Source organism: Ambystoma mexicanum, chromosome 4q (genome assembly GCF_040938575.1).
Source record: "Ambystoma mexicanum isolate Mex_15411 chromosome 4q, UKY_AmexF1_1, whole genome shotgun sequence".
NCBI classification, from domain to species: domain Eukaryota; kingdom Metazoa; phylum Chordata; class Amphibia; order Caudata; family Ambystomatidae; genus Ambystoma; species Ambystoma mexicanum.
The window spans coordinates 328909399-328936639 of record NC_090928.1 but is presented as its reverse complement, the minus strand read 5'-3'; the positions used below and the strand labels follow the sequence as shown (position 1 = coordinate 328936639).

Sequence of the window (27241 nt, the reverse complement as noted above, 5' to 3'; positions counted from 1 at the left end):
TAAAAATATATACTGCAGGAGAACCCTAGAAACTAGCGCAGAGGAGGCCCATTAAACATGCGAGGCTGGACAGAGAGCCGCCACCCATCTGCCCGTCATGGAGGAGCCCGCAGCAAGAACAGCGCACGGGAGCGCTCCATCTCCTTGCAGGAATGCACGTTGTAGCGCATGCCCAATGGGCCATGCTTGCCATTCCAGCTGGTTTACTGCAGCCAGAGGTTCCTGTGCACCCTCCTCACACCGCATCCAAACCGGGAAGGCGCCAGGATGTAGAGTTTTCCTTCTCTGGATTTCGATTTGGTGTCCTCTTGTGTCAAACAGCTCAGGGCATGTATCGAGCATTACTCTACAGGGTTGGGGGATTGGAAAAAACCTTTTCCGTTTGGTTGGCGCAGTGCTGGCGTCCTTTCCCTTGCTTTTAATTGAGGTTATAGCTGCAGGTGATTCTGGTTCACTTGTGCTGGCAGTTGTGTGGGAGACATGAGTTCTCTCCTCCTCCCCCAATGTTCTTGGTAGCGTGGTAAGGAAGTGTGGCTCTTTTTGCATCTCCAATAACTGTACAGCGGAGCACTTGTCTTCTTGCTGCCACTCTGGATACCAAATGGGAGTGCGGTGTGTGTTCCCCAACACAGCCCTCTGTGTTGGCTGTGAAACACTTCTGTGGGTTACTCCAGTCTTCCATAGAAATTGTGAGGTAGGGTGGGCACCGCTTTATTTTTATAATAATTCAATAGTGTCGTTCGTTTTTTTCTTTATTTATGTCTGGGAGCTCGTCCTTTACCCTAGGCACTGGGTAATCAGAACATCTACAAAAAAGAAGAAATGGACAGTTTCCATCTCAGGATGAGCTCTCTCACACTCCCCTATTCGGGTTTCCAACTGTGTTCGAAGTAGTATAAAATTGTATTCAGTTGTTTCTTTTATGATTATACATGAAATCATTGAAATCATTGATCCACATTTCCAATTATGATTTTCAGTCTCCTTATTTATTCCTGACCACTCAGTGTTTCAAAATTATAGCCTATGCATTTCGGACTTCCGTCCATCATCAGGGCTTTAAACACTATTAATAATCATGAAATCAGTGACAATCCCATTGTTGTAACACATTCCCAATCGTCCACCATATAGTGAAATCCGTAACAAAATAGTATCATCACATACCAAATTGCAGTTGTCATCCAAAATGGAATGCCACGAAAGGATGCAGAAAGAATAGAGAAATAAAACCAAATCTACATTATGGAACATTGTTATCATTATTCATGAAAATTTAAATTGCATAATTGTATGGGTCACTTACTACCTGTGGGTCTTCTGCTTTTAAAAGATCTCTGCTCTGTAGATGTCTGAGCAGCACTCGTACGCAGTTCCTATTCAATAAATACATATAGAACCCTATGTTATAATCTTTCGAATCTGATCTCTCTCCCAAGGTTTTAGTATAACGTCACTCTCGTTCGGTATTCTTACCTTTCTCAGGTGCCGCTGTATTGACAAGCCGGCTGCTCACAAAGAGCCGCCGCTGTCCGTTGTGGCGTACTTGTGTACTAATCTCTTGCGCGCATGCGTGCAATGTTCCACTCGGAATTTCGTTCTCCTCTCCATTCATTAATCTTTAACAAAACAACTTTCTCCCTGGCTTCACCGTGTCACCGTTTAATTTAAAAAAACATTCTTTTCAGAAAGATATGAATTTATATGTCTCAAACGTGTACTGCTCTGTCGCGCCTGCGCGCGTGTTGGCCACTATACCGTGGGGTCCCGCGCATGCACCTGGACCCCGTGGGTAGTGTTCTCTCAGCGTCCGTGTGGTCGCAAATCCCTATAATCTAGTGTCATACTCTGATCTTTCTTGTCCTATGGACCTGAACGGAATCATATTTATTGGAAAAATAATGTGCCATTTCTCGAACCCCCCTCTTCCAATCTAAGAGTAGGTTATTCAAAAATTGCCAGTTGTTGTTGGAGTGTATCCATATTGATACCATTTTCTAACTTGCTCATCATATTCAATTTCACGTCTACTAGAGTTTACATATATTTCCTTAACTTACATGTGCTCAGTCATAAAACCATTTCTTATCAGTAAGAACCAATTCATACTCTGTGACACTGTATACATTTTTGTCCATTCACATTCATATTATGATGTCCACTGGATCCATATGTATCTATATTGATACCATTTTCAAGCTTGCTCATCATATTAAATTTCACGTCTACTGGAGTTTACATATATTTCCTTAACTTACGTGTGCTCAGTTGTAGAACCATTTCTTACCAGTAAGAACCAATTATTATTCTATGTCACTGTGTACATTTTTGTCCATTCGTATTATGATGTCCACTGGAGGGTCTTCACATCTGGCAGTGAAATCACTGCCTTACGTCCCACAGGGAGCACCCTGCGGGACGCGACGTGTACCCTCTCGTGTTATCCAATGTTCTATAAAAGAATTCACAAAAAGCACATAAAGTTCACTTCCTCATTTATACCCCCCGGTCTCAGGGAATCTAGTCGATCGATCCAAAATGTTTCTTGTTGGTTCAGCCTTTAGTAGGCCATCCCCGCACGGGTGAGAAGATCAAATTAAGAGGATAGATCAAATTAAGAGGATACGCAACATGTGATACACCAAATATAATTTATGCGATTAAATGCCCATGCAGCATTTACTATGTAGGGCAATCGAAAAGAGCTGGAAAGCTACGATGGAATGAACATAGATCATGCATTCGGAACAATAATGTGAACTCAGCAGTGGCAAGGCATTGGAATTCGATGAAGCACAATATTAGCCAGATGAGGATACAGATTCTCGAGGCTATTCAACAACTTAACACACATGAAGATGTAGGAAAAAGGCTGAACCAACGAGAAACATTTTGGATCAATCGACTAGATTCCCTGAGACCAGGGGGTATAAATGAGGAAGTGAACTTTATGTGCTTTTTGTGAATTCTTTTATAGAACATTGGATAGCACGAGAGGGTACACGTCGCGTCCCGCAGGGTGCTCCCTGTGGGACGTAAGGCAGTGATTTCACTGCCATATGTGAAGACCCTCCAGTGGACATCATAATACGAATGGACAAAAATGTACACAGTGACATAGAATATTAATTGGTTCTTACTGGTAAGAAATGGTTCTACAACTGAGCACACGTAAGTTAAGGAAATATATGTAAACTCCAGTAGACGTGAAATTGAATATGATGAGCAAGCTAGAAAATGGTATCAATATAGATACATATGGATCCAGTGGACATCATAATATGAATGTGAATGGACAAAAATGTATACAGTGTCACAGAGTATGAATTGGTTCTTACTGATAAGAAATGGTTTTATGACTGAGCACATGTAAGTTAAGGAAATATATGTAAACTCTAGTAGACGTGAAATTGAATATGATGAGCAAGTTAGAAAATGGTATCAATATGGATACACTCCAACAACTGGCAATTTTTGAATAACCTACTCTTAGATTGGAAGAGGGGGTTCGAGAAATGGCACATTATTTTTCCAATAAATATGATTCCGTTCAGGTCCATAGGACAAGAAAGATCAGAGTATGACACTAGATTATAGGGATTTGCGACCACATGGACGCTGAGAGAAGACTACCCACTGGGTCCAGGCGCATGCGCGGGACCCCGTGGTATAGTGGCCAACACGCGCGCAGGCGCGACAGAGCAGTACACGTTTGAGACATATAAATTCATATCTTTCTGAAAAGAATGTTTTTTTAAATTAAACGATGGTCACGGTGACACGGTGAAGCCAGGGAGAAAGCTGTTTTGTTAAAGATTAATGAATGGAGAGGAGAACGAAATTCCGAGTGGAACATTGCGCGCAAGAGATTAGTACACAAGTACGCCACAACGGACAGCGGCGGCTCTTTGTGAGCACCCGGCTTGTCAATACAGCGGCACCTGAGAAAGGTAAGAATACCGAACGAGAGTGACGTTATACTAAAACCTTGGGAGAGAGATCAGATTCGAAAGATTATAACATAGGGTTCTATATGTATTTATTGAATAGGAACTGCGTACGAGTGCTGCTCAGAAATCTACAGAGCAGAGATCTTTTAAAAGCAGAAGACCCACAGGTAGTGACCCATACAATTATGCAATTTAAATTTTCATGAATAATGATAACAATGTTCCATAATGTAGATTTGGTTTCATTTCTCTATTCTTTCTGCATCCTTTCGTGGCATTCCATTTTGGATGACAACTGCAATTGGGTATGTGATGATACTATTTTGTTACGGATTTCACTATATGGTGGACGATTGGGAATGTGTTACAACAATGGGATTGTCACTGATTTCATGATTATTAATAGTGTTTAAAGCCCTGATGATGGACGGAAGTCCGAAATGCATAGGCTATAATTTTGAAACACTGAGTGGTCAGGAATAAATAAGGAGACTGAAAATCATAATTGGAAATGTGGATCAATGATTTCAATGATTTCATGTATAATCATAAAAGAAACAACTGAATACAATTTTATACTACTTAGAACACAGTTGGAAACCCGAATAGGGGAGTGTGAGAGAGCTCATCCTGAGATGGAAACTGTCCATTTCTTCTTTTTTGTAGTTACTCCAGTCTTCCCCCATTATCTTCCTGTTCCAAATCTGTAAGCTATTTGGGTTTTAATCTGCCAGGATCAATGGATCATGAGAGATACAGCCCCTTTCTTGTTGGTTTCTTAACAACATGGTTTGGGTTGTCTGGATCAGGGACATGTTTTCCTGCCTTCTTCCTGGCCTAGGTGACTTAACTGGGTCTTCCATATTGTTTAACTCCTCCTGGGCCCAAATCCCCTCCCTAAATACAGTCCAGTTTTTGGTTTTGTTTAAAAGTGCAATTATGAAATGTTTGCAGTTAGTGATTGACCAGGTGGCCACAACGCAAGAGCACCTATCACTGTTGAATTTTGAGAAGAACAAGTTACTTACCAACTGGTAACGTTCTTTCGACTGGATGTTCCTCCAACGTATTCCACATCTTTGACATGTAATGTCCACAGCTGTGCACTTCGGAAACGTATGCAGCAGAGCGCGTCCTGCGTCGATGACGTTGGGTCGATGTCCCTCGAAGGCCTCCATCGAGGGCGACGTCACCGGATGTTATAAATAGGACGCACGGCGCCCGTAGCCTCAGTTTAAGATTTTTCCCTCAGAACGTGTGGCACCAGTCTCATGCCTGCTTGACTGGACATAGCCTTGCGAAAACGTAAGCTGCAATTGCATGGGAAATTCTCCAGAGGGGCAGGCTGTTAGGGCGATGTGGAATACGTTGGAGGAACATCAAGTCGAAAAAATGTTACCAGTTGTCAAGTAACTTGTTCTTCGAATGGATTGTGTCCTCCAACGTATTCCACATCTTTGACAGACTCCCAAAGCAGTACCAGTAAATGGAGGAGCGAAAAGAATTGAGTACCCAATCAGATTGTGGAATATAGAAACGCCTTCCCAAAGGCCATATTCTGACCATGGATCGTATCCAGGGAGTAATGCTTAACAAAGGTATGGAGCGAAGCCCATGTAGCGGCATCACAAACATTCCTAAGAACACCCCGCTGGAGCGCGGTGGAAGTAGCCACTCCCATAGTGGAATGAGCTTGCAGCCCTTCAGGGGGGTCTTTACCCGCCAATCGGTAACACTCCGTAATGGTGAGAATAATCCACCTGGACAAAGTCTGTTTGGTAACAGCTTGGCCCAATCGGTGTCCAGCATATCCTACATAGTTTATTGTCCACTCTAACCCTGGACATCCTACAAATGTAAAAGCTCAGAGCTCTTCAAGGATCCAACCAATGGAGCCGCTCCTCTTCCTTTCCAGGACGAGTAAGAGGGTAGAAAGATGGAAGAACCACCTTCTGATTCAAATGAAATTCAGATACTACCTTAGGTAGAAAGGAGGGACGTACCCGCAGTACAACCCTGTCCTTGTGAAACACAGTAAAGGGTGGCTTAGAGGATAGTGCCTGCAATTCACTCACTCTGCGAGTGGAAGTAACCGCAACCAAGAACACAGTCTTGAAGGACAGTAATGTCAAAGGACAAGAGTGCAAATGTTCAAACGGAGCACCCATGAGAAATTTCAAAACCAAATTCAAATCCCAAACCAGCACCTGTAAAGGGGATGGCGGGAACACATCAGTCAGTCCTTTAAGAAATTGAGAAATCAAAGGAATCTTAAAGTAAGAACATTCCTCAGACGAGCGCTTAAATATAGAAAGCGCCGCCAGGTAACCCTTAATGGTACCCACTTGAATGCCCCCGTGGGCCAAAGAAAGTAAGAAGGACAAAACCATAGGAATCGAGCACTGAAAAGGATCAACATTGTGATATCTGCACCAGTCGTAGAACTTACGACAACGTACAGGGATTTTGTTGCAGGCCACCTGGCCGAAAGCAACACCTCCATCACGTCATCCGGGAGCTCCCAATCCTTGTACCTCAATCTTTCAGATACCAAGCGTGAAGGGTGAGAGTCGTGACCTCTAGATGGAGAACCTGACCCCCCCCCCCCGACGCAAGAGCAGATCCCCCTCGGTAGGGAAGGCAGCGTGGAGGGCAGATGGACATTTCTAGAAGATCCGGGTACCACGCTCTCCTGGCCCAATCCGGAGCAATGAGGATCATGTGGGAACCGAACCTCCGCAACCTCTGCAACACTCGAGGAATGACAGGGACTGGAGTAAACGCCTACAGCAGTGGGAATGACCAATCCACTACGAATGCGTCTCCTAAAACGCTTCTTGGAGATATTTCCCTTGAGCGGAATCTCTCGCACCTCCAGTTGACACTGGTGGCGAAGAGATCCACTAGCGGGTGTTCCCCAAAGGGCGAAGATCTCCTGAAGGACTTCTTGAGCCACCTCCGACTCGTGAGAGACCGTGCTCCGCCTGCTCAGAGCGTCCGCCGCTGCATTTTCCTCTCCGGCCAGATGAACTGCTGAGATCGAAATTCCCTGCTGGGTGGCCCAGACCCAGAGCTGCATTGCCTCTCTGCACAACGCGTGTGACCCTACCCCCCCCTATTTTGTTGAGGTAATGCATGGCCACTGTGTTGTCCATCATGATCAGGACACTCTTCCCCTGTACAGACGGCAAAAAAGCTCTCAGGGCTAGCCTGATGCTCTCAGCTCTAACAGATTGATGTGGAGTTTGGACACTGACGGAGACCAACGACCGCTTGCGGTAAAGTCATTGGCATGAGCGCCCCATCCTGTGAGGGAAGCATCCGCCACTACAGTCACCTTCAGCCACGGTTGCCAAAACGGTTCCACCCTCATCAGGTTCCCTTCGTTGGCCCACCACAGAAGATCCTGGGAGACGGAGGGTGGAATCCAAACGGGATCCGACATCTTGCCGAAGAACTGCGATCTTGTGGATCCATTGCATGGATCTCATCTGCAGCCTGGCCTCTGGCACTAGAAAAATGCAGGATGCAAATGAAGCTGAGCAACCTTCAGCATTTAAAAGCCGGGAGATTCTAGGCATGTTGAAACTTGTCCACCATCTGCACAATGTGATGACTCCTCACCTTGGGAGGCAAGCACTTCCCTAAGGACGTGTCTAACACAGCCCCTTTGTACTGGAGCTGTTGGGAAGGTGTCAGATGCGACTTCTTGAAATTCAGGGATAAGCCCAGCCTGTGGAGGGTGCGGCAGGGGAGACCAAGATGATCCAACGCTTGCTCAGGAGAGCGCGCCGGGATCAGCCAGTCGTCCAGGTAGGGGTAGACGTGAATCCCCTGTCGCCAGAGGTACGCTGCCACCACCACCACTAGCTTGGTGAAGACCCTCGGGTCGGAGGTCAATCCGAATGACAGGACCCAAAACTGAAAGTGCGAGTCGCCAGCCGCAAACCTCAGGTACGTTCTGTGCTTGGGATGAATCGGCACATGAAAGTAAGCATCCTGTAAGTCCAGAGACACCAACCAATCCTGAAGTTGAAGGGCCTCGAGGACTTGATAAAGAGTAACCATCTTGAACTTGTCCTTCCTGAGAAGTTTGTTCAACCAATGCAAGTCCATGATGGGTCTCAATCCCAGGTCTTTCTTCGTGATCAGAAAATAAGGGGAATACCATCCCCTTATTCCTCTCCGCTACAGGCACCCGTTCTATAGCGCCTTTCTCCAGCAGGGTTACATTTCCTGCGCAAGGAGCGGATCCGGAAGCTTCAATGAGAGTTTCCCTGGTCGATTGTCGTGAGGCCGCTGAAGGAAGGGAAGGCAGTAGCCGTGGGCTATGGTATCCAGAACTCACGTATCTGAAGTAATGGCCCGCCATTCTTGGAGATGCTGAGACAGTCTGCCCCCAACCGCCGAACCATGGGACATAGCCTCATGACTGTTTGGAAGCGGGTGCGGCAGTGCCTGAAGACTAAGAGGCAGCTGCCTGAGCGGCTTTGGCACCACCATTTCCCCGACCCCCACAGGTTTTTTTTTTGCTGGCCCCTTTGACTGGCGGCCCCTCTCGTTCTACCAAAGGAAGAGCAGTAACGAAAAGAACCTCCCCTCCATTGCTGTGCCCTAGGACGAAAAGGCGGAGGTTGACGCACAGCTGCGCTTAAAGATTTAGCCGCAGCTTTCTAGGTCTGCAACCTCTCAAGGCTCTTGTCAGCCTTGCTGCCAAACAAATGTGCGCCATCAAAAGGCATGTTCAGAAGACGGGCCTGCACATCCGGAGCAAAACCAGGCTTCTGCAACCACGCAAATCTGCATATAACTGCTAGCAGCCATGAATCGGCTAACACTGTTGGCCGTATCCAAACCCGACGGAAGGGATTTGCACATGGCATCCTTGCCATCTTGCATGAGAGCAAGGAAACCATCCCTTTCTTCCCCCTCGAGAATATGCTCAGCCGCTAAAGAAACACAGTTCCAAAGAGTATGTGAGAACCTTGTCAAGGCACAAGTGGAGTTGGCTGATTTCAAGGCCAGCAGAAAATACCTTCCGAGCCCAACCGTCGAAGCGCTTGTCCCTATCCGGAGGGATGGTAGGGTACGCCGCCTGCCTTGAGGTGGCCATAGCTGCCTGAACCACCAAACTCTCAGGAGTGGGGTGAGAGGATAAATAGCTGGGGTCGTTAACAGAAGGGCAGTACTTCTTGGTCAAAGATTTATTAACAGCCGGAAGAGATTCCGGGAGCTGCCAAGCAGCTGCCACCCTTTTCTGTAAGGTGAGATGAAACGGCAACACTGGGTCAGAAGATGGACCTTGATCTAAGATGTCCATTAGATCATCTGTACAAAGTCTTCAGGATGACTGGACCATCCCAGATACTCCCTAACCATGAGCCTCCTGTATGAAGACTCAGCATGAGCCCCAGGCTCAGACATACCAAATTCCACTTCCGGAGAAGTGTCCAACCCACTGGCGTCATGAAGGGTTTTGCCTCAACTCCTCCAATTGACTGTTTCCAGAAAAAACTGAAGCCACATCAAGGTCACCAGGGTCCTCAAAATCAGACCTTTCTTCGTCTTCATAAATGTCAAACAGAGGGAGTTGAAACCCTGGCCTGGGGACAGAAGAGGGCCTGGAGTCCAAAACTGGCCTCACAGACTTTCCAGTAGCCTTCCTAGGATGAGCCACGAGATCTGGGTACTCCACAGGCATATGCAGGCAAAAATACCCAAAGGCGTCGAGGGCGCCAAAGGCTACGATGTCGAGAGCATCAACAACCTCGACGTTGTGGCCGCCGAAGGCTTCTCCGCCGACATTGGTGCCGACGGTGCTGTGGGCTGATAAGACGGCAAAGCGTTGATGTCCGAGTTGGACAGACACGGCGCCGACCTAGTCGACGCCGACTTTGAGCCCTTAACAGGTTGCAGCGGTCTTGCCGGAGATGAGGACCGAGACCTGGAGGCATGTCTTTGGTGACTTTCCTGAGCCTTGTCTGAACGGGACCTCGAAGGTTCCCGGTGCGAGTCACGTCACGCCCCCGAGCCCGAACGCGTGCGAACCACAGTACAAGACCGTTCCTTGCCGGCTTCGTTAGAAGGCGCGATCGGAACCGTGCCCTGCGATTGGAATATCGCTAACATCTTCTGCTTAAAGGCAGCTCATTCCTTCAGAGTCGAGGACTTCGACGGGCATGCCACTTTCCTCAAGGCACCATCCTCTGAGGAGGACGGGGAAGGCGACCGGTGATGGCGCTTCCTAGAGTGCTGGGACGTGGAAGAAGAATGGCGGGAAGCACTCCGGGTCTGAGGTCCCTGGACCACCTCCCAACGCGGAGAGTCACCCCTCGAGTCATCGGTGGAAACCAACTTGGACGATTTACATTTTCAGGACATACTAGGCTTAGAGCCCCTACCTACCTGGAGCTTCCCCTTACGCTCCAGCAAGGTCTTGGCAGTCAGCGACTGGCATTTCAAACAGTCATCAGTGTCGTGCGACTCGCCCAAGCACCACAGACAAATGCGATGCGGGTAGGTTATCGACATTTTCGACTTGCAGTCCCTGCAAGTCTTGAAGCCAGACCGCAGAGTCGGAGGGGTCGAAGAAAAAAGACATTAACGATAAACACACAAGGCGCGCAGAGTTTCACGAAGCAAAAAGTTCGCGGAAAAAACAGAACGGAGGCTACGGGCACCGTGCGTCCTATTTATAACATACAGTGACGTCGCCCTCAACGGAAGCCTTCGAGGGACATCGACCTGACGTCATTGACGCAGGACGCCCTCTGCTGAAAAAGTTTCCGAAGTGCACAGCTGTGGACATTACTTGTCAAAGATGTGGAATACGTTGGAGGACACAATACATTCGAAATCCTTCGACTCAGTGCTGTGGGGTTACTTGTGGGAAATAATGGCACGGATGGGCTTTGAGGGAAATCTTCTAAGGTGGATAAAATTGCTTTATGAGTCACCGGTTGCTGAGGTCAGGGTCAATGGGATGACTTCCAGATCTTTGCCCTTAGAATGGGGGACTAGGAAGGGGTGTCCCCTCTGTCCCCTTCTGTTCACCCTGGCCATTGAACCACTTGTGATACAGCTTAGAGATGCTCCAACCTGGTTTGGGTTCTGCTGGCCAACCTGGGATGAAGACAAGGTATCGCTACATGGGATGACCTTTTGATATATTTGGCGACCCACTACATTCCTGTTCAATTGTGACTAAAAGACTACAGGAATATGGGTTTCAGGGTTAACTGGCAAAAGTCAGTGCTTTTTCCTGTACAAGGGGAGGAATGGGCGTTCTCTCCCGAGTGCTCCTATCATATCAAGAGATAGTTTTAAATATTTGGGTATACAAATAGGCACGGACCACTCATACTTTCTACCCCGTAACATAGACCGATTTACACAAGAGGCCAAGCATTGGAAGTCGTTCCCAGTATTACTCATCGGAAAGGCACGTCTATTAAAAATGTTGATCCTACCTAAATGCACATACATCCTGCAAAACGGTCTGCACGCAATCCCAGATTGGAAATTTGCTAAAGTGGACTTCATTGGGGGGACAACTTTGAATTACACCGACTACACCTCAACGGTCAGTATGAGAGGGGTCATTAGACTTCCTAATATTCAACACTATTACTGGGCTAGCCAATTAGTAACTGTTAATGACTGGCTGCATTGTGAAATCCGTCTGCCCCACATTAAGGCCGAAAGGGCTTGGATGAAGGGAATAGCGCTGATACAAGTTTGGAAGGACATGATCCAAAGTCTAGGTTGGGACATCAAGCCAATTCTGGTGCAACCATTGTGGTACAACAGGAATCTACCTGAAATGAATAAGATTGGTAGATTTCAGGTATGGCCCCACCATATCATCTTAGTTCGGGGCGATGTGGTGGGTGGGGGACGACTTGTATCCCCTTTATGGATCTCCAATGTAAGCATGGGCTGCCAGAATTTGAGAGAGCACCATGTTCAAATCATCACTCATGCCTTACATACACACCTCATATTTCTGGGAGATTCCAGTTGCTCGCTCCTGGAGGCCAATTTAGTGGTGGAACGGATTACCAACAAGGTCACCTCCACATTGCACCAGATTATAACATCTTTTACAACTCATGATTTATCTAACCTCAGGATTAAGGGGGAAACAGATGTAGGCCACATAGAACCGTAGGATTGGGTGGAAGCTCTAATGTTCCCACAAGAAGTAGCAATATCAATCTAATTCCGAATTGGCCAACTTAAGATCCTACACAGGACATACCATTTGCACAAACTTATTTTGATGTGGGCGGGGGGGCTCCCCAACGCTGCCTACAATGTGATAGTGTGGACCAAACGTTTTTTTCATACAATATGGGAATGCCCGCGGATCGGACAATTCTTGTCCAAGACCGTGGAGAAATTGGCAACAACCATGGGGGGTAGATAAACCACCGGGGTAGATAAACCACATGTACCTAAATTGCAACTGTTGGGTTTTTGAGGTGAAACCTCCTTCAATCGCTTGGAGAAATCGTTGTTGTCAACCGCTATTATCCTGATAAAGCATGTCTGTATGTCGCTTGAAAGAAAGGTATGTAACGCACAGGCTACCTGGTACCACTGCAGAAGATATGGGGTAAATGGGAAGAGGGGGGATAAATATGTAATCTCTGGTTCTGATACAAGGTGGGTGGCGGTTTGGACGGATTTATGATCTGCTTATTTAATCTATGTATTTACTAATTTCTTTCTGTGCTGCACTCATATTTGTTATAAGTTGAAATTAATTAAATGTGATCTAAAAAAAAGAAAGAGTGGGATTATCGATCATGTCGTTTTTGCTGGTATGTTTTGCCCAAATAGATTGGTCTATGCCTGGGGATATGCTTCCTCTCCCAGCAGCTGCTGTTGTGGTCCTAGGGATACCATAACAGGACGACATGGCAAACAAAATCAATGTGGTCACTTCACCAAATATAGGATCTAGCACTGCCACTCCTGCACTTAACCCCGGCCAGGCATCGAAAGCACAAAGACTCCCAAGTTCGGCCCCAAAAGCATGGCTCAATGCTGTTGAACTCCAAAGGCAAGGAGCTGCTGTGTTCGTGGTCCACAATTGGAATAGTGGCCTTTAAGCCCCTGTTCGGTACATTCTTCTCAAAGACATATCCTTTGAACAGTGATATGTTGCCAATCTCGTGCTTGCACACTCCTTCTCATCGACCCACAGTGATCTTTCAGGGGTTGGTTTTTCTTATTGTTTTCGTAATAGTTATTTTCATTTTGTTTAATTAAAAGTCTATATTTTGATAGAATCTCGATTGGGCATGTTTTATTATGGGCCATTGTTCTTAAGCGGTTTGGGATGTTACTGCTGTCACTCCTCCCCCCCCCCCCCCCAAGAGCATAGCCTGCCCTCTGCCTGCGCTACCACAAAAGGCGAAGGAGGTAAACCTGTCCTGCTGTGTCTTTCACCTTTATGATTGTGATTACTGTTGGTGTGATAGTACTGTGGGGATGAGTATGTGGTTCATCCACTACTCATCCCGGTACTCCTGCAGAGGAGTAGTGATTTTGTCACAGTAGCGTTACAGTGTTTTACACCGTCCTCCATCGCCACGAGCATGGTCTCTTGGCATTCTGCTGTAAACACAACCTACCGACACCACCAAAGAAATCCAGAGCAGCACATAATTAGGATGCAACCTAGCCTACCACATGCTGACAGGTTATCAATGAACCAACATCTTTAAGTTGTCTGTACTACATCAAACTTAAAAGATGGCCTTACTCTCCGTCACAGATCCCATTCAAGGCTACCACACAAGCATACATAAAGTAAACCGTAAAAAGATATTTACCATGAGAAAGCTCAACAGCGCCTTTTACAACCTCCTTGAAAGAGGAAATGTCCGTCTCCCAGCCACTTCTCTGCGTCTGGCATTTATGCGCTTTGGTGAGATATTGCAGAGCCTAAAAACATACAACGAGAACACATAAATCTATACTTATATTTACAATTGCAGTGACGAGAAAAGCAGGCATTGACAAAGGCAAAAGATCAGTCTTTAATCACGGAAAGTATTTATAGGATGAACATGTGTTTTGTGCATCGTTTTTGCAAGCTGTCTGCGCGAAAAAACGCAGTGTGCCCGCCATGAGTGTGGTATGAGGTTTGCTAAAGGGCCAGTTCAGTGAACATAGCTCATTCCACTGTCCTGAAAGAGCTCTGCTCAGAGAAATGTATCTATAAGCACTTTGAGCGCTTCTTTGAAAAGGGCACCAATTAAAATGCCCAGGTAAGTGGCCTAATAATAGAAGCGTTGTAGTATTTTTCTTTAAAGTGTTTTGATCAATGAAGCAACATTAGTTGTGCGATTCTTTGGATCGAGGAGTAGAGGAGGGAAAATTATAGAAGAAAAGGGTAAGAAGGTGGAGAAAAGGTGGACAGGGTGTAAACAAGGTGTGTACAGATCATTAGGGTAGGACAAACAGTGTATGAACGTGTGAGCAGGGATGTTTGTAAGAGGTTCTTTGTTAGGGAAGGGTACGCGAAAAAGATTAATCGTAATGGCAACCTCATCTTCAGATGGTTAGGTGTGTTGGGAAAAAATATCAAGATTAGTTATGGATGGTTGATGGCCTTGACATGTGCAGAAGAGTTCCCAGACGTTTTGGTGGCTAGGATACCAGTTCGTAAATTCTAAACTCTCCCCTGATAATAGTATATGCAGCCCGAGTAGAGCAAGCCCAATTGACAGAAGTTTCCCAGGGCCAAGAGTTGGATATGAAGGGAATACAACAGACAATGGGACAGTGAGACAGAAAGGCATTCCCATCCTTCACCAAAAACATAGGCCTAAAAAGAGGGAAAAAAACAATTCTTAGAAAGGATAGGATCCTTCGCTTTATGAAATTATCCTCCAGAGACAGGTGCCAAGGTCTTGGCTGTCCTAAAAGCATTACTTTGGTGTGGAGTCCTAATTAAACAGTTAAGAGAATGTAAACATTAGGCTAAGCAGAAGAAGTTAGAGCAAGAGGAGAGGCTGTCTCTACATTTCGTTGGATTAAAATAGAACCATACATAGATACACAGTATCATTTTGGACTGGGAGTAAAGCAGAAGTAGGTAAACCTTAATTGGCTAGTATTGTAGAATACAAGAGTGCCAGCAGAACTTTAAGTATTTTAGTGGAATATTATCCATATAACTGCCCAATGTCAAAACAATACAAATGAAAAAAGTATCATCAAAAGGGACATCAGTGAAGTAAATTGTTCGAGGAAAGACTCATCGCAGATGTAGAGTGAATGTACACACACTACTTTCAGTCATTAAAGGCAATATGCAGTAGTCGAGGTGGGTGGGAGGGGTGCTCCTTTACTTTTTAAAATAAAATGTTACTGTTCCTATACTTTTATTTTAAAAAGAACCCATTCCGGAATGGTTTCTTTTTAAAATAAAAGTGTAGGAAGAAGTTGAAACTTGCACTTCAGTTCACTGCGCCAAGTGTTCCATTAAACAGCACACGCATTTGTTTAGGGGTTTGTATGGCGCATGGGAGGGGCCGTTTCAGTGGGGTTTTTGGGGAGCGGGGACAGGCCAGCAGGGAACATAGTTCCACTACTTATTTTGGTACACTTGAACCACTGGAAATATACGAGTAGAAGGAGGACATGCTTCCCTTTGGATGGTTCGACGGCTGTCTCATGAAGTGGTAGAGAGGAGATTGGTTGAAACTATTAATAGGGAAACAGCCATGATTTGATGGCAATTTTAAATGAGACTGCTGGTGAATGGTTCTAATCTCTTTGGGTGGAGTTTTCCAAAGTTGTGAAGTGAGAGTTGAAAAGGAGGACCCTCCCAATTTCTTCTTAGAATAGGTAGACACCACCAATGTCATGAGTGAGGCTGATCGGAGGTTTAGATTAGGAATGTGTCTGCTAAATTTTGCTTGGATAAATATGGGGCCCATACGAAAGCTCTGTCAAACTCTGCGACCAAATCGCAACCAACATCACCCTCCAAAAACATGAGGAAAAATCCAGATCCTAAACAGTCGAAAGGACCTTATAATGAGAAAAAATCAACAACTGTACCACTGAAAATGATGTCCTGGAACACCAGGGGCCACAACCACCTAACGAAAGCAGGAGACGTAAACCTTGGCGATTTTGACATCATAACGTTGCAAGAAACCTGGCTTCTCGACACTCCAGCAATGGATGGCTTCGCCGTAGTGGTCTCTTCAGCATCAAAAGGCTGCTTGGGCCGTCCATCGGCAGGGCTTCTAGTGGCGGTTCGATCAGGTAGTGTGGCCTCAGTACAAAAATGCCTCTCATCCACCCAGTGCCATCTATCAGTACTGGTGAAGTGGGAGCGCCCCGCCGCTCGTTTTCTACCTACTACGACCACCTGGCTTGTTATAATTACCACCTATTGGAACCCTCATGCTATCTCGGACAAGAAGTTTCTAAACACCATCGAAACAGAAATAGATGGGGTTATAGCAGGCCAGGAAGAAGCTCTCATAATAATAAGTGGAGACCTGAACGCTAAATGCCTGAGGCAAGACCTAATCTATGACTCAACACACCTAAAAGCTCTGGTAGATTTGCAAGGGCAACTTTGGCAAACGCTTATGAACTTCAGAAATCTTCATAACATCGAGCCGTCTTTTCCCCCTCCTCTCTACACTCCGACATGGGAAAGAGGTGTCCAAAAAGCCACAATTTAATACATTTTCACTTCAGAAGCAATGTTTAGCTGGATAACATCTTTTGAGGTATTACGGGATGAGGCCAGCGATCATAAGGAACAAGTTACTTACCTGTAACTGTTGTTCTCCAGCATGGGTCTGGCATGGATTCACATGCTCATGAATATTCCCCGTCGTCAGGCTGGGAATCCTCGGTAAAGAAAAAACCAGTATCAGTTTTGTTTCTGATCTGTCTTTCGTAGTAATAACCAATCACTGGTCTCTGCGTCATACTGACCACAGCCAATGACTGCCCTCTACCTAAGCACCGCCTCTGGCAGCCATCTTCAGATTTGGAAGCACGTGAAGTGGCAGTATGACCAAGTGAAGAGCCGCAGAGGGGTAGGCGGGAGGGTTCGCATGTGAATCCATGCCAGACCCATGCTAGAGAACAACAGTTACAGGTAAGTAACTTGTTCCTTCTCCAGCATGGGGTCTGGCATGGATTCACATGCTCATGCACTGCTTGGCCGACCCTGGACTCCTCCCTGGAATCCCGGTCGACGCAGTAGAATTTCGTGAAGGTGTGCGTCGACCTCCACGTAGCAGCCCTGCATATGTCCAGCAGGGGCACACCAGATAGGAACGCCGTGGTAGCTGCGATCGCTCTGGTGGAATGGGCTCTCGGACGGCCAGGCAGCGGTCGGTTTGCCAACCGGTGACAGTACATGATACAGCCGGAGAGCCATCTGGAGATGGAAGCCTTCGAGAGAGCCTTCCCCTGATTGACAGGTCCAATGTTCACAAAGAGTTGTGACGTCTTCCGAAACCCCTTCGTGCGGTCCACGTAGAACTTCAGCGCTCTAGCTACATCCAGCGAGTGCAAAGTCCTCTCAGCCGGCGACGAAGGCGACGGGAAGAACACAGGTAACACCAAGGGTTCGTTGAGATGGAAGTCCGACGGTACCTTGGGCATGAAGGAGGGGTGCGTCCTGAGCACTACCCTCGTGTCGTGGAAAGTCAAGTACGGGGCCTTGCAGGAAAGGGCCTGGATCTCTCCCACTCGTCGTGCGGAGGTGATGGCCACAAGAAAAGCTGTTTTCCACGATAGAACCACGATAGAAACTTCAACGGGGCCGAGTGCAGAGGCTCGAACGGAGGTCCCATGAGCTTGGTCAGCACCACGTTGAGCTCCCACGCCGGGGCCGGAGCCTTCACCGGCGGGAACGATCTGAACAGTCCCTTCATGAACTCTTTCACCAGACGATGAGACCACAAGGACGTCCGCCCCGTGGTTCTGGTGTATCGGGAGATCGCAGCAAGATGAATCTTGATGGACGCGTGTGCCAAACCAGCTTTGGCCAGCGTCAGCAGGTACGGCAGTACTTGGGGAGCCGTAATCCGTAGAGGGTTAATCTTCTGTGCGTGGCACCAGACAGAGAACCTCTTCCATTTGTGTCCGTAGCATTTAAGAGTCGAGGACGCCCTGGCCTTTGCAAGAACCTCTCTGCAATCGGCCGGTATGTCGTATCCTCCAAACTCTAGCGCTGCAGGAGCCAGGCCTGCAAGTTCAGCGACTTCGGGTCGTGGTGGAGGATGGCGCCTCCTTCCCTGGAGAGTAGATCCGCGTCCGCCGGCTGCTTGATCGGCGGGGACGCTGACAAGTCCAGAAGGTCCGGGAACCATATCTGCCTCGGCCACGCAGGTGCGACGAGGATCATCCTGCACCGTGACCTCTTGAGCTGGTTGACGAGCCGGATTAGCAGAGGCAAGGGAGGGAACGCGTAGAGGAACAGGCCCTCCCAGGGGAACGAGAAAGCATCGCCCATGCTCCTCGTCTGGGGAAACCTGCTGGCGAACCTCCGGCACTTGGTGTTCGTCGCCGTCGCGAACAGGTCGATCTGGGGTGTGCCCCACCGTCGGAAGAGGCGATCCACCAGATCCTGCCGTAGTTCCCACTCGTGGCACGAGCGCAGCTCCCTGCTGAGTGAGTCGGCGATGGTGTTTTTTATCCCTGCCAGATGAAACGGCACCAGAAAAATCCCTTGGGCGACGGCCCAATGCCACAGGTCCTGCGCCTCCTTGGACAGCGCTGGGGACCTGGTTCCGCCCTGTTTCCTGATGTAAAACATGGTGGTGGTGTTGTCGGTGAAGATCCTCACCACCTTGCCCTTGAGGGACGGAAGGAAGGACCTGAGGGCCCAAAACACTGCACGGAGCTCCAGGACGTTGATATGCAGGGACTTCTCCGTCGGGAGCCAGAGTCCCCTCGCGTGCAGATTTTCGGTGTGCGCTCCCCACCCTTCCAGGGAGGCATCCGTGGTCACAGTCTCCTGGTGGGCTGGGGTCTGGAAGTCCATGCCCGCCGTCAGATGCGCGCGGGTGCCCCACCACCGTATCGCTCGTCGGAAACTCTCGTCGAGCTTGATCCTTTCCTCGAAGCTGCCCGTCGTCTGGATCCAGCGCGCATCCAGGAATTCTTGCAACGGGCGCATCCGGAGCCTGCACATGGGAATGAGGTAGATGCAGGAAGACATCATTCCGAGGAGGGACTTGATGGATCTCACTTTGGCCGCGTCGGCCACCAACATCCGTTGCACCTTGCCCAAGATGGTCCTGGTCCTCTCCTCCGACGGGGAGGCCAGAAGGGACACTGTGTCGAGCCTCGCTCCCAGAAACAGTGCGACTTGCGCGGGCACCAGGTGGGATTTGGCGTAGTTCACGGAGAATCCCAGGTCCGTGAGGAGTTGGACGGTCCTTGCCGTGTGGACCACGGCGAGCTCCTTCGTCTTGGCGCGGATGAGCCAGTCGTCCAGGTAGGGGTAGACGTGAATCCCCTCGCGGCGCAGCTGCGCCGCCACCGGTGCGAGGCACTTGGTGAATACCCTGGGTGCCGACCGTAGTCCGAAGGGAAGGGCTTTGAACTGGTAATGACGCCCTTGGACCACGAACCTGAGGAATTTTCGGTGCCCCTTTAGGATGGGAATGTGGAAGTAGGCATCCTCCAAATCCAACGACGATAGGAAGTCTCCTTCCTCCAGTTGACCCAGGACGTGCTGGAGGGTGACCATCCGGAACTTCTGCGCCTTGATGAACCTGTTCAGCCGTCGCAGGTCCAGGATGGGGCGCCATCCTCCCGTCGTCTTCTTCACGAGGAAGTATCGCGAGTAGACTCCGGAGCCCCGAAGCCTCTTTGGGACGAGTTGGATGGCGCCCTTTCTGAGCATCGCCTTTACCTCCAGGAGAAGTTGAGGGACGTGAAGTTCTTTCCTGGCCACGGGGGGGACGCGCGGGCACCTTCTTTGAAACTCGAGCGCGTGGCCCCGGGCCAGGGCGTCCAGCACCCAACGGTCGGTGGAGATGGACTCCCACACGCTGACGAAGCCCGCCAGCCGGCCTCCCACCGGGGTGCTTCGGTGGGGGCCCGACCCCACGGCCGGTTCAATCCTGCTTGGACGCGGCCTTGCCGCCTTGACCTCCTTGGCGACGACGGCGGGGTCCGCTAGACTTGCCTCGTCCTCTGTAGGCCTCTTGCGACGACGAGCGGGCCGCTTGACGGTAGGAAGCGAAACCGCCGCCGGAACCTTTGGAGGCGCCCTTGCCTCTGCCGCTCCGAAAGGGCGTCCGTCGTTGCTGCAGGACTCCAAGGGCCCGGGCCGTCTCAGTATCCGCCTTGATGGCCTGAAGGGAATCGTCCACTGTCTTCCCAAACAGGTTGTTCCCGTCGAAGGGCATGTCCAGGACTCTGGTCTGGACGTCCTGCCGAAAGTCCGTAGCTTTGAGCCATCCACGACGTCGAAGGCAAACGCCGTTGCCCAGCTGGCGGAACCCAGTGTCGGCGATGTCCGTCGCCACGGTGATGGCGTGGTCCGAAGCCACTTCACCTTCCTGGAGGATCTCAAGGGCCTCCGCCCTCTTGTCGTCCGGCAGAAAATCCAGCAGGGGAGCTATCTTGTACCAGAGCTCCCTGTCGTAGCGGGCCACGATAGCCAAGGCGTTGGCCGCTTTAATCGTCGTCGCCGCCGACGAGATGACTCTACGTCCCATAGCATCCAATTTCTTTCCCTCGCCGTCCGGCGGGGAAGTCGATGTGGAGGCCGCACCCCCCCCCGCTTTCTTCCTGGCTGCCGCGGAGACGACGGAGTCTGGGGTAGGCTGCGCCCGGAGGCATAGGGGGGCCGTGTCCGGGACCCGGTACTTTTTCTCGTACCGGTCTCTTCTAGCTGGCGTAGTGGAAGGGTTCTTGAGGAGGGAAAGGCCCTCATCCCAAATGTCGTCCAACAGAGGCACTGCGAGGACCGTCTTCCTCTTGGCCTCGCGCCGCTGATAAAGGAAGCCTTCCTTTTTCTTCTCCTCAGGGCAGAGTTGGAAAAGCTCGGAAGCCCTGGAGATCATGGAGTGGAAAGATCCGATCTCGTCGGGCGGAGAAGCCCTGGTGGGGGGCGACGACGGAAAATCCTCGTCGTATGCCTCGTCGTCCGTACCCGTCGCTGCCGTGTCAGTCCCCGTATCATCCCCTCGGGTGGACGGGGAGGAGGGCTGGACGGGGCGCGACGGTTGAAAAGGAGGTGGAGGATGGATCCTTCTTTTCTTGGTAGGGGGAACACCAGAAGGTCCCGGTTCTGGATCCCCCGACGGGAGAGGTTCCTCCGTCGGTAACGGTAGCCTCGTCCTTATCTCGGTGCATAAGGACTGTATGGCCAACAAAATGGCCGCCGAGTTGTCTCGCGGCGCTGGCAGAGGGGAATCCGACGGGCGAGCAGGGGCCCCGTCGGTATCCTCGACGATGTCGTCGTCGTCACCCGCGTCGGGGTCCATTCCGACGGGCTGGCCTTGTTCCACGCCTAGGCCGTGGCTTAAGACCTCGATCAGCTCCTCTTCTGAGGTTGAGGCCGAATCTACGACGACGCCCTGCCCCCCCTTCTTCTTCCCCACGGAGGGTTTCACGGGGGTCCTATCGATGGGCACAAAAGAAGACTCCCTCCGAGGAGGCAGGGAGATTCTGGGCCCTGAGGTCGCCACCACTGGCGCAGCCTCCACAGGCTGAGCCAGGGCCGCCGCGACCGTTTCGATAGAGGGCTTGGTCGGATGGATCAAGGCCTTCACCACCTTAGGTGCGCTCACCGCCTTATCCTTGAGGGAGGGGGCACTGCCACGCTCCTCCTCTGCCTTAGAGCTCGACCGGGGCCTCTCCAGGAGCTTCGCCGGGTGCTCGGCCTTCCTCTTACCCGACCCAGAGCGTTGGCTCGTGGTTGATGGTGCCGGGGAGGGTGCGCCCTGCCTGGCGCCCGTAGAGCCCGACCGTTCGGCGCTCCCGGTGCCAGCGGACTCGCGGTGCTTGGCCTTATGTTGGGCCCCCGTCGCCGGGGCGCCCTCAAAGGTCTTAGAAGACCGCTCGGATTTCTTCTTCTTCTCGCCAGACGGGCTCTTACCCTCCAGCCAGTTGGCGAGACGTTGATGACGGTCCTTCATGGTCCGTTCCGACATGTTGCCGCAAAACGCACAGTCCTTCTCCACGTGCGTTTTGTCCTCATGAAGGCAGTAAAGGCAGAAAGAGTGTTCGTCTTCCTTAAAGACGTTCTGCAGCTGGCATCCAGGGCAGACCCTGAACAGCTTTCCGGGCGTCGAGCTTCCCTTCTCCTGGGCCATCTCCGAGACCGGGCCAGAGAAGCTTCTGGAGTCCTCCGAAGTGTAGCTCGACGAAATCTTCACCCTTGAGGGGCACAGACGAATCCGACACGGGTCCCCGTTGATCGGATGTAGGATCGGTGGAGCTTGAGGCTCTTTTGACCGAAAGAATTGAAGTTTTTTGTGAAAAAGCGCGAAAAATAGCACTAACGCTCGAGAGCAATAGCACGAGGATCCCAACACATGAACGTGCGGTAAAAATCTGAAGATGGCTGCCAGAGGCGGTGCTTAGGTAGAGGGCAGTCATTGGCTGTGGTCAGTATGACGCAGAGACCAGTGATTGGTTATTACTACGAAAGACAGATCAGAAACGAAACTGATACTGGTTTTTTCTTTACCGAGGATTCCCAGCCTGACGACGGGGAATATTCATGAGCATGTGAATCCATGCCAGACCCCATGCTGGAGAACATCACTAGACTTCAAATGCCTGAAGATACCGAACCGACTGCGCAAGGGAACCGCCTGAGATTAGCGGCCGAAAGAATCAAAGAACTTTCAGAAAACTATGCAAGACAACTTTCCAGGAAGGTGAGGGGGTCCACACCTCAAATTGATTATCAACCACTAGTGTTTCCATACTACTAAAGCATATCGAAAAAAACAAGGGCAAACCATCAGCCTCTCCACGAGTACGATAAGTTGCTGGTAACTAAACGGCGAAACATCAGGAAATTGAAAAGACAGGCTGCAAATTCTAATTCTGACAGTTTACAGAAAGTTTTCCTAATAGAACAAAAGAAGTGCAAATACTGGTTGAGATTCCATCGAGGATTACTCACAATACTGGTTGAGATTCCATCGAGGATTACTCAATCAGCAAGACGGTCGGTCATGCTTCGACCCTCATGGTGACAAACAGCGTGTCGGAGGAGCGTTGGAAATCCCATTTTACCAACACATTTCTGCCTCCACCTTTGGCGTCCATTCCTCAAAAGGTCTACAAAATAACCAGTTGGGAAGACCTCTCAAACAAAGAGGACATCGAGGAGGTTATAAGGAAACTAAAACCCACCAGAGCCCCAGGCCCAGACGGGATCACCAACGTGGACCTGAGGAATCATCCGGCAGAATGGGCATCTTTCATCAGCCAAGTGTTTAAAAAATGCTGCCAGTCGAGATCTATTCCCAGGTCATGGACTTAGTCCGTGGTTGTTCCAATTTACAAAAAGGGCGATAGGGCGGATCCTGGCAACTACCGCTCTATCGCGCTGCTGGACACGATTGGTAAGATCTATGGCTCCCTACTCTTGAGAAGCTTCCAAAATAGGCAAAAACCTCCCCATGCACCGACCCCTTCCAAGCCGTGTTTATGAAAAACTCGGGTACGACAGTCAACATTATGATATTAAGTATCATAAAAAACAAAATCTTGACGGGAAATGGGAAGGTGTTCTTGGCTTTCATAGATCTCACTCAAACATTTGATCAAATAGACAGAGATGATGTTGTCTAAACTGGATCATAGAATTGTCCGCGCGAAATCCTCGAGCCAATCAAGGCCCTTCACTCTGCGACTACCATGAGAGTCAAGTTAAACCAAAAAGGTCTTTTGTAGGAGGAAATCCTAACGCATAGAGGGGTAAAGAAGGCTGCCCTCTTGCCCTGGTAGTGTTTATCTCCTTCTTGGGTGATTACAAAGAAGACAGCAGCCTCATCAGAATCTTTCCGCCCAAAATTGGACCGATAGCAGTTGCCCGCCTATTCTATGCCGACGACATTATTCTGTTAGATCAGACTGCAATTGGCCTTCAAAGACAACTGACCAACCTAGCCAATTACATATCAAAAAACAACTTCGAGATAAATAAAGAAAAAACAAAGATTTTGATCCTAGACAAACCATCAAAAAGGAAACTAAAGATCCACCGCTGGCCCCTCGAAAATACCAACATCAAAGTAGTAAAAATCTTTAAATACTTGGGCGTGATGGTGGACAGCTCAAAATGTGAGACAGTGATGCAAAACCACCTATGGGAACAGATCCGAAAACTAAAAGCAAGCATGCGTAATAGACCAGAAATACGGGCGCTTCTCGCTGTTACAGGTATTAAAGTTTTACAAGGCAAAAGTCGTGCCAAGTCTGGTGTATGCGGGAGAAGCTATGCCAACAATCCCCTCGACTTTATGGCAAAAACCTGAGGGCTATTTTTGGCGTAAGGTCCTCCAATTTCCAAATTCAACTTTAACCCCGGCAATAAGAAGAGAACTGGGTCTACTTTCCCTGAAAGCAGCAAATGAAGCTGGAGAAATGGCCTTTTTTAGGAAAGTGATAATGCCGGAATCTCCTCCAATGTACAACATGATTAACATGGAAATGAAGTCCGGCGGTTGCAAGGTGCTAATACCATGGGCAGCCAAGAAAAGATCCCACTGGATAACATTGCATGCTCGGATGACGTCCGGATACAGAATCCGACAAAAGTGAAGCGGAAAATGGACCATGCGGACTGGATTGAAACACAAGCTCTGGCTGAGAAAAACAAGCTACTTGTCCATCTATCTTTTCAGTCCAAAAAACTACACTCCGCCTCCCAAATCATAAAAAGGTTTCCTGATAAATCATTGAGGCACATCTTGCTAAGGGCCCGCTTAAATCTACTACATACAAACGAAATCCGTGCTGTAAGAGGCCTATCCTTAACAAACCACTGTCGCCTCTGCGAAGACGAATCGGCAATCGAATCGGTTAGACACCTCCTGATTAGATGGCCGTTTACTATAAAACTGAGAAGAGCCTACCTTGGGCCTCTATTAGAATCAAGCATACTACGTGAAGAAGAAGCTTGGTGGAATTGCCTATTGAGTGGCGCAAAAACGTCCTGGTCTCTAGCCTCGGTGAAAATCCTAAAGGCTGCTCTAGACGAATTTACCAAATTGACTCCAGCCTAAACCATCTGGCGTTGTAGAAAAGAACCAATTTAGAACTGGAAGAAGCAAACAACAACGCAAGTTCGAATAAATTAAGTTGGTAGAGAAATACGAAAATTAGAACTTGGGAATGGAATCAAGAAACAAGAAACCAGAAACAGGATTTATGATGCAAGAAACAAGGAGGCAAAAGATACATCTGCAACTGAAGCTGCAATTTAGTAAAATCATTGATTTGATAAAAGCAAATAAAAAAAAAAATTAAAAACAAAATATGGGGCCCTTTCATTGAATTGCTTTGAAAGTGAGGCACATGTTTTTAACCGCGATTTTCCAACCTACAGGTAGCCAATGCAGAGACTGAAGTGCCTGTGAAATGTGATCTCTGTAGCCCAGGTGCAGTAAGTGCCACGTAGCTGCATTCTGGACTCTATAGAGTCTAGCAATGATGTATTCTGGGGCACCTATGTAAAGACTTTTTGTGCTGCATCCAAGATCTCTTGGTCTTCAAAGAACTTCATAAACTGGCTGCATGCAACATTATATGCACATTTATAACAGTTAGCAATAGCTCAGAAGTTATTAGGATTGTCCCGCGTAGGTCCTGATTTTTTCAATAAAGGTTTACAGTAATCTACTTTGAAGTCTGGCAGCACTATCCCTGTCAAAGATGTTTTTTTTATAAGAGTTCTGGCAACTTCAGCCAGTTGTGGGACACAGAGAAGTGATTTCAGCAGGGAAGGCTGGCGTGGGTCAGTAGAGGAGAATGATGTAGAGCTCTTTGTAATAAGAGAATCTAATTCTCAAACTTGGCGAGAAAGAGGAATACATTGTTGAGGGGAGGTTGCTGGAGAAGGAGCGTATAGGGAGGAAGATATGAGAGAGGGTGTGATTTTTGCTTGAATTTTGGAATCCAGTTGTGAAAAGTGGCCCGAAAGAGTTACAACATTTTTGGGAGGAGGATATCTTGGTTGATTGGGCAATGGGAGATCTGAATTCTGAGATAATGTTGAAATCCCTCCTTTGGGAGCTTGTGGCATTAAGGATCCTTTGGGAGGATTATTTCGATTTGGCATTGTGTATCTGAGTAATAGCCACATCTGTGTGTAAGGTAAGCTAATTTGTCTCTCAGTCTGTGATTCTTTTTCCAGATGTAGATAATTGAATTTTTTGCTTTCAGTATTTTTTTTTTAGGTGGACAGAGAAGCAACAAGACTGATTAGGCGGTATTGGGGTTTTGCCTCGCTTCAGGGGGGCAGCAGCATCAACTGCTTTGGATAGGCAATTATTGAATGCTTTTTTTGCTGTTGGGGGTTTGAGATAGAGAAGGCATGTGTATTTTCCTTCAGAACTAATGGAATAAGTTTGTTTTCAAGGTTGAGTCATTTCATATTTCTTTAGGGGGCATTTGTACCCGAGGTATATTACTCTGTTTGTCTTACTTGCAAAATCACAGAGAAAAGTGCTGAGTGGTCCACCCATGGCATCTCCATAGGTGGCAAAGCACTCGAGATTTGTGGGTGGGGGGAGAAGGCAAAAAAAAATTTGCATCTAATGTGGGACCGGCGAAGGGTGATGCCTTATAGCTGAGCAAATTAAGGTAACTCTAGCCAGATATTCAAGTCGCCGAATATCTGTAGTTTGTGTGGTACAGAGAGAGATCGGGTGAAGAAGTCTGCAAGTTCACCTCCAAATTTTGCATTGTCGCCTGGACATCTGTATATGGGAAGAATGGATAAGGAAAAGCTGGATGAGATGTTCCAGTTAATGAGCATAGATGCACACAGGGGTTCTGCCAGTTTTCGGAAAAAGGAAACGTGTAATGAATCCTTGAAAATTAGAGCGGTTCCCTCAGCTCTTTCGGCCTGAGTTCTTCAATATTATTTTGTAGTCTATGGCGATTGCTTCATTTAGGGCCAGAGAAGGTTCTATGGTCTTCTTTGAGTCATGTCTCAGCAAGAAAAAAAAGAGAAGGTTCATGGTCAAATTAAATAGTGAACCTCAAATTTGTGTTTGGGCAACGATCGCACATTAACCAGAATATGGGTTGGG

General features: G+C 48.4%; 1 protein-coding gene across 1 annotated transcript in view; it reads right to left on the bottom strand.

Annotated features, from left to right (window-relative positions):
• The window catches only part of TTC27 (tetratricopeptide repeat domain 27), a 1783878-nt gene that overhangs the window by 40860 nt on the left and 1715777 nt on the right, over positions 1 to 27241 (bottom strand). The window contains exon 18 of the mRNA XM_069607906.1: positions 13793 to 13904. Coding sequence (XP_069464007.1) covers positions 13793 to 13904 — 112 coding nt within the window. The remainder of the gene's footprint in view (positions 1 to 13792; positions 13905 to 27241) is intronic.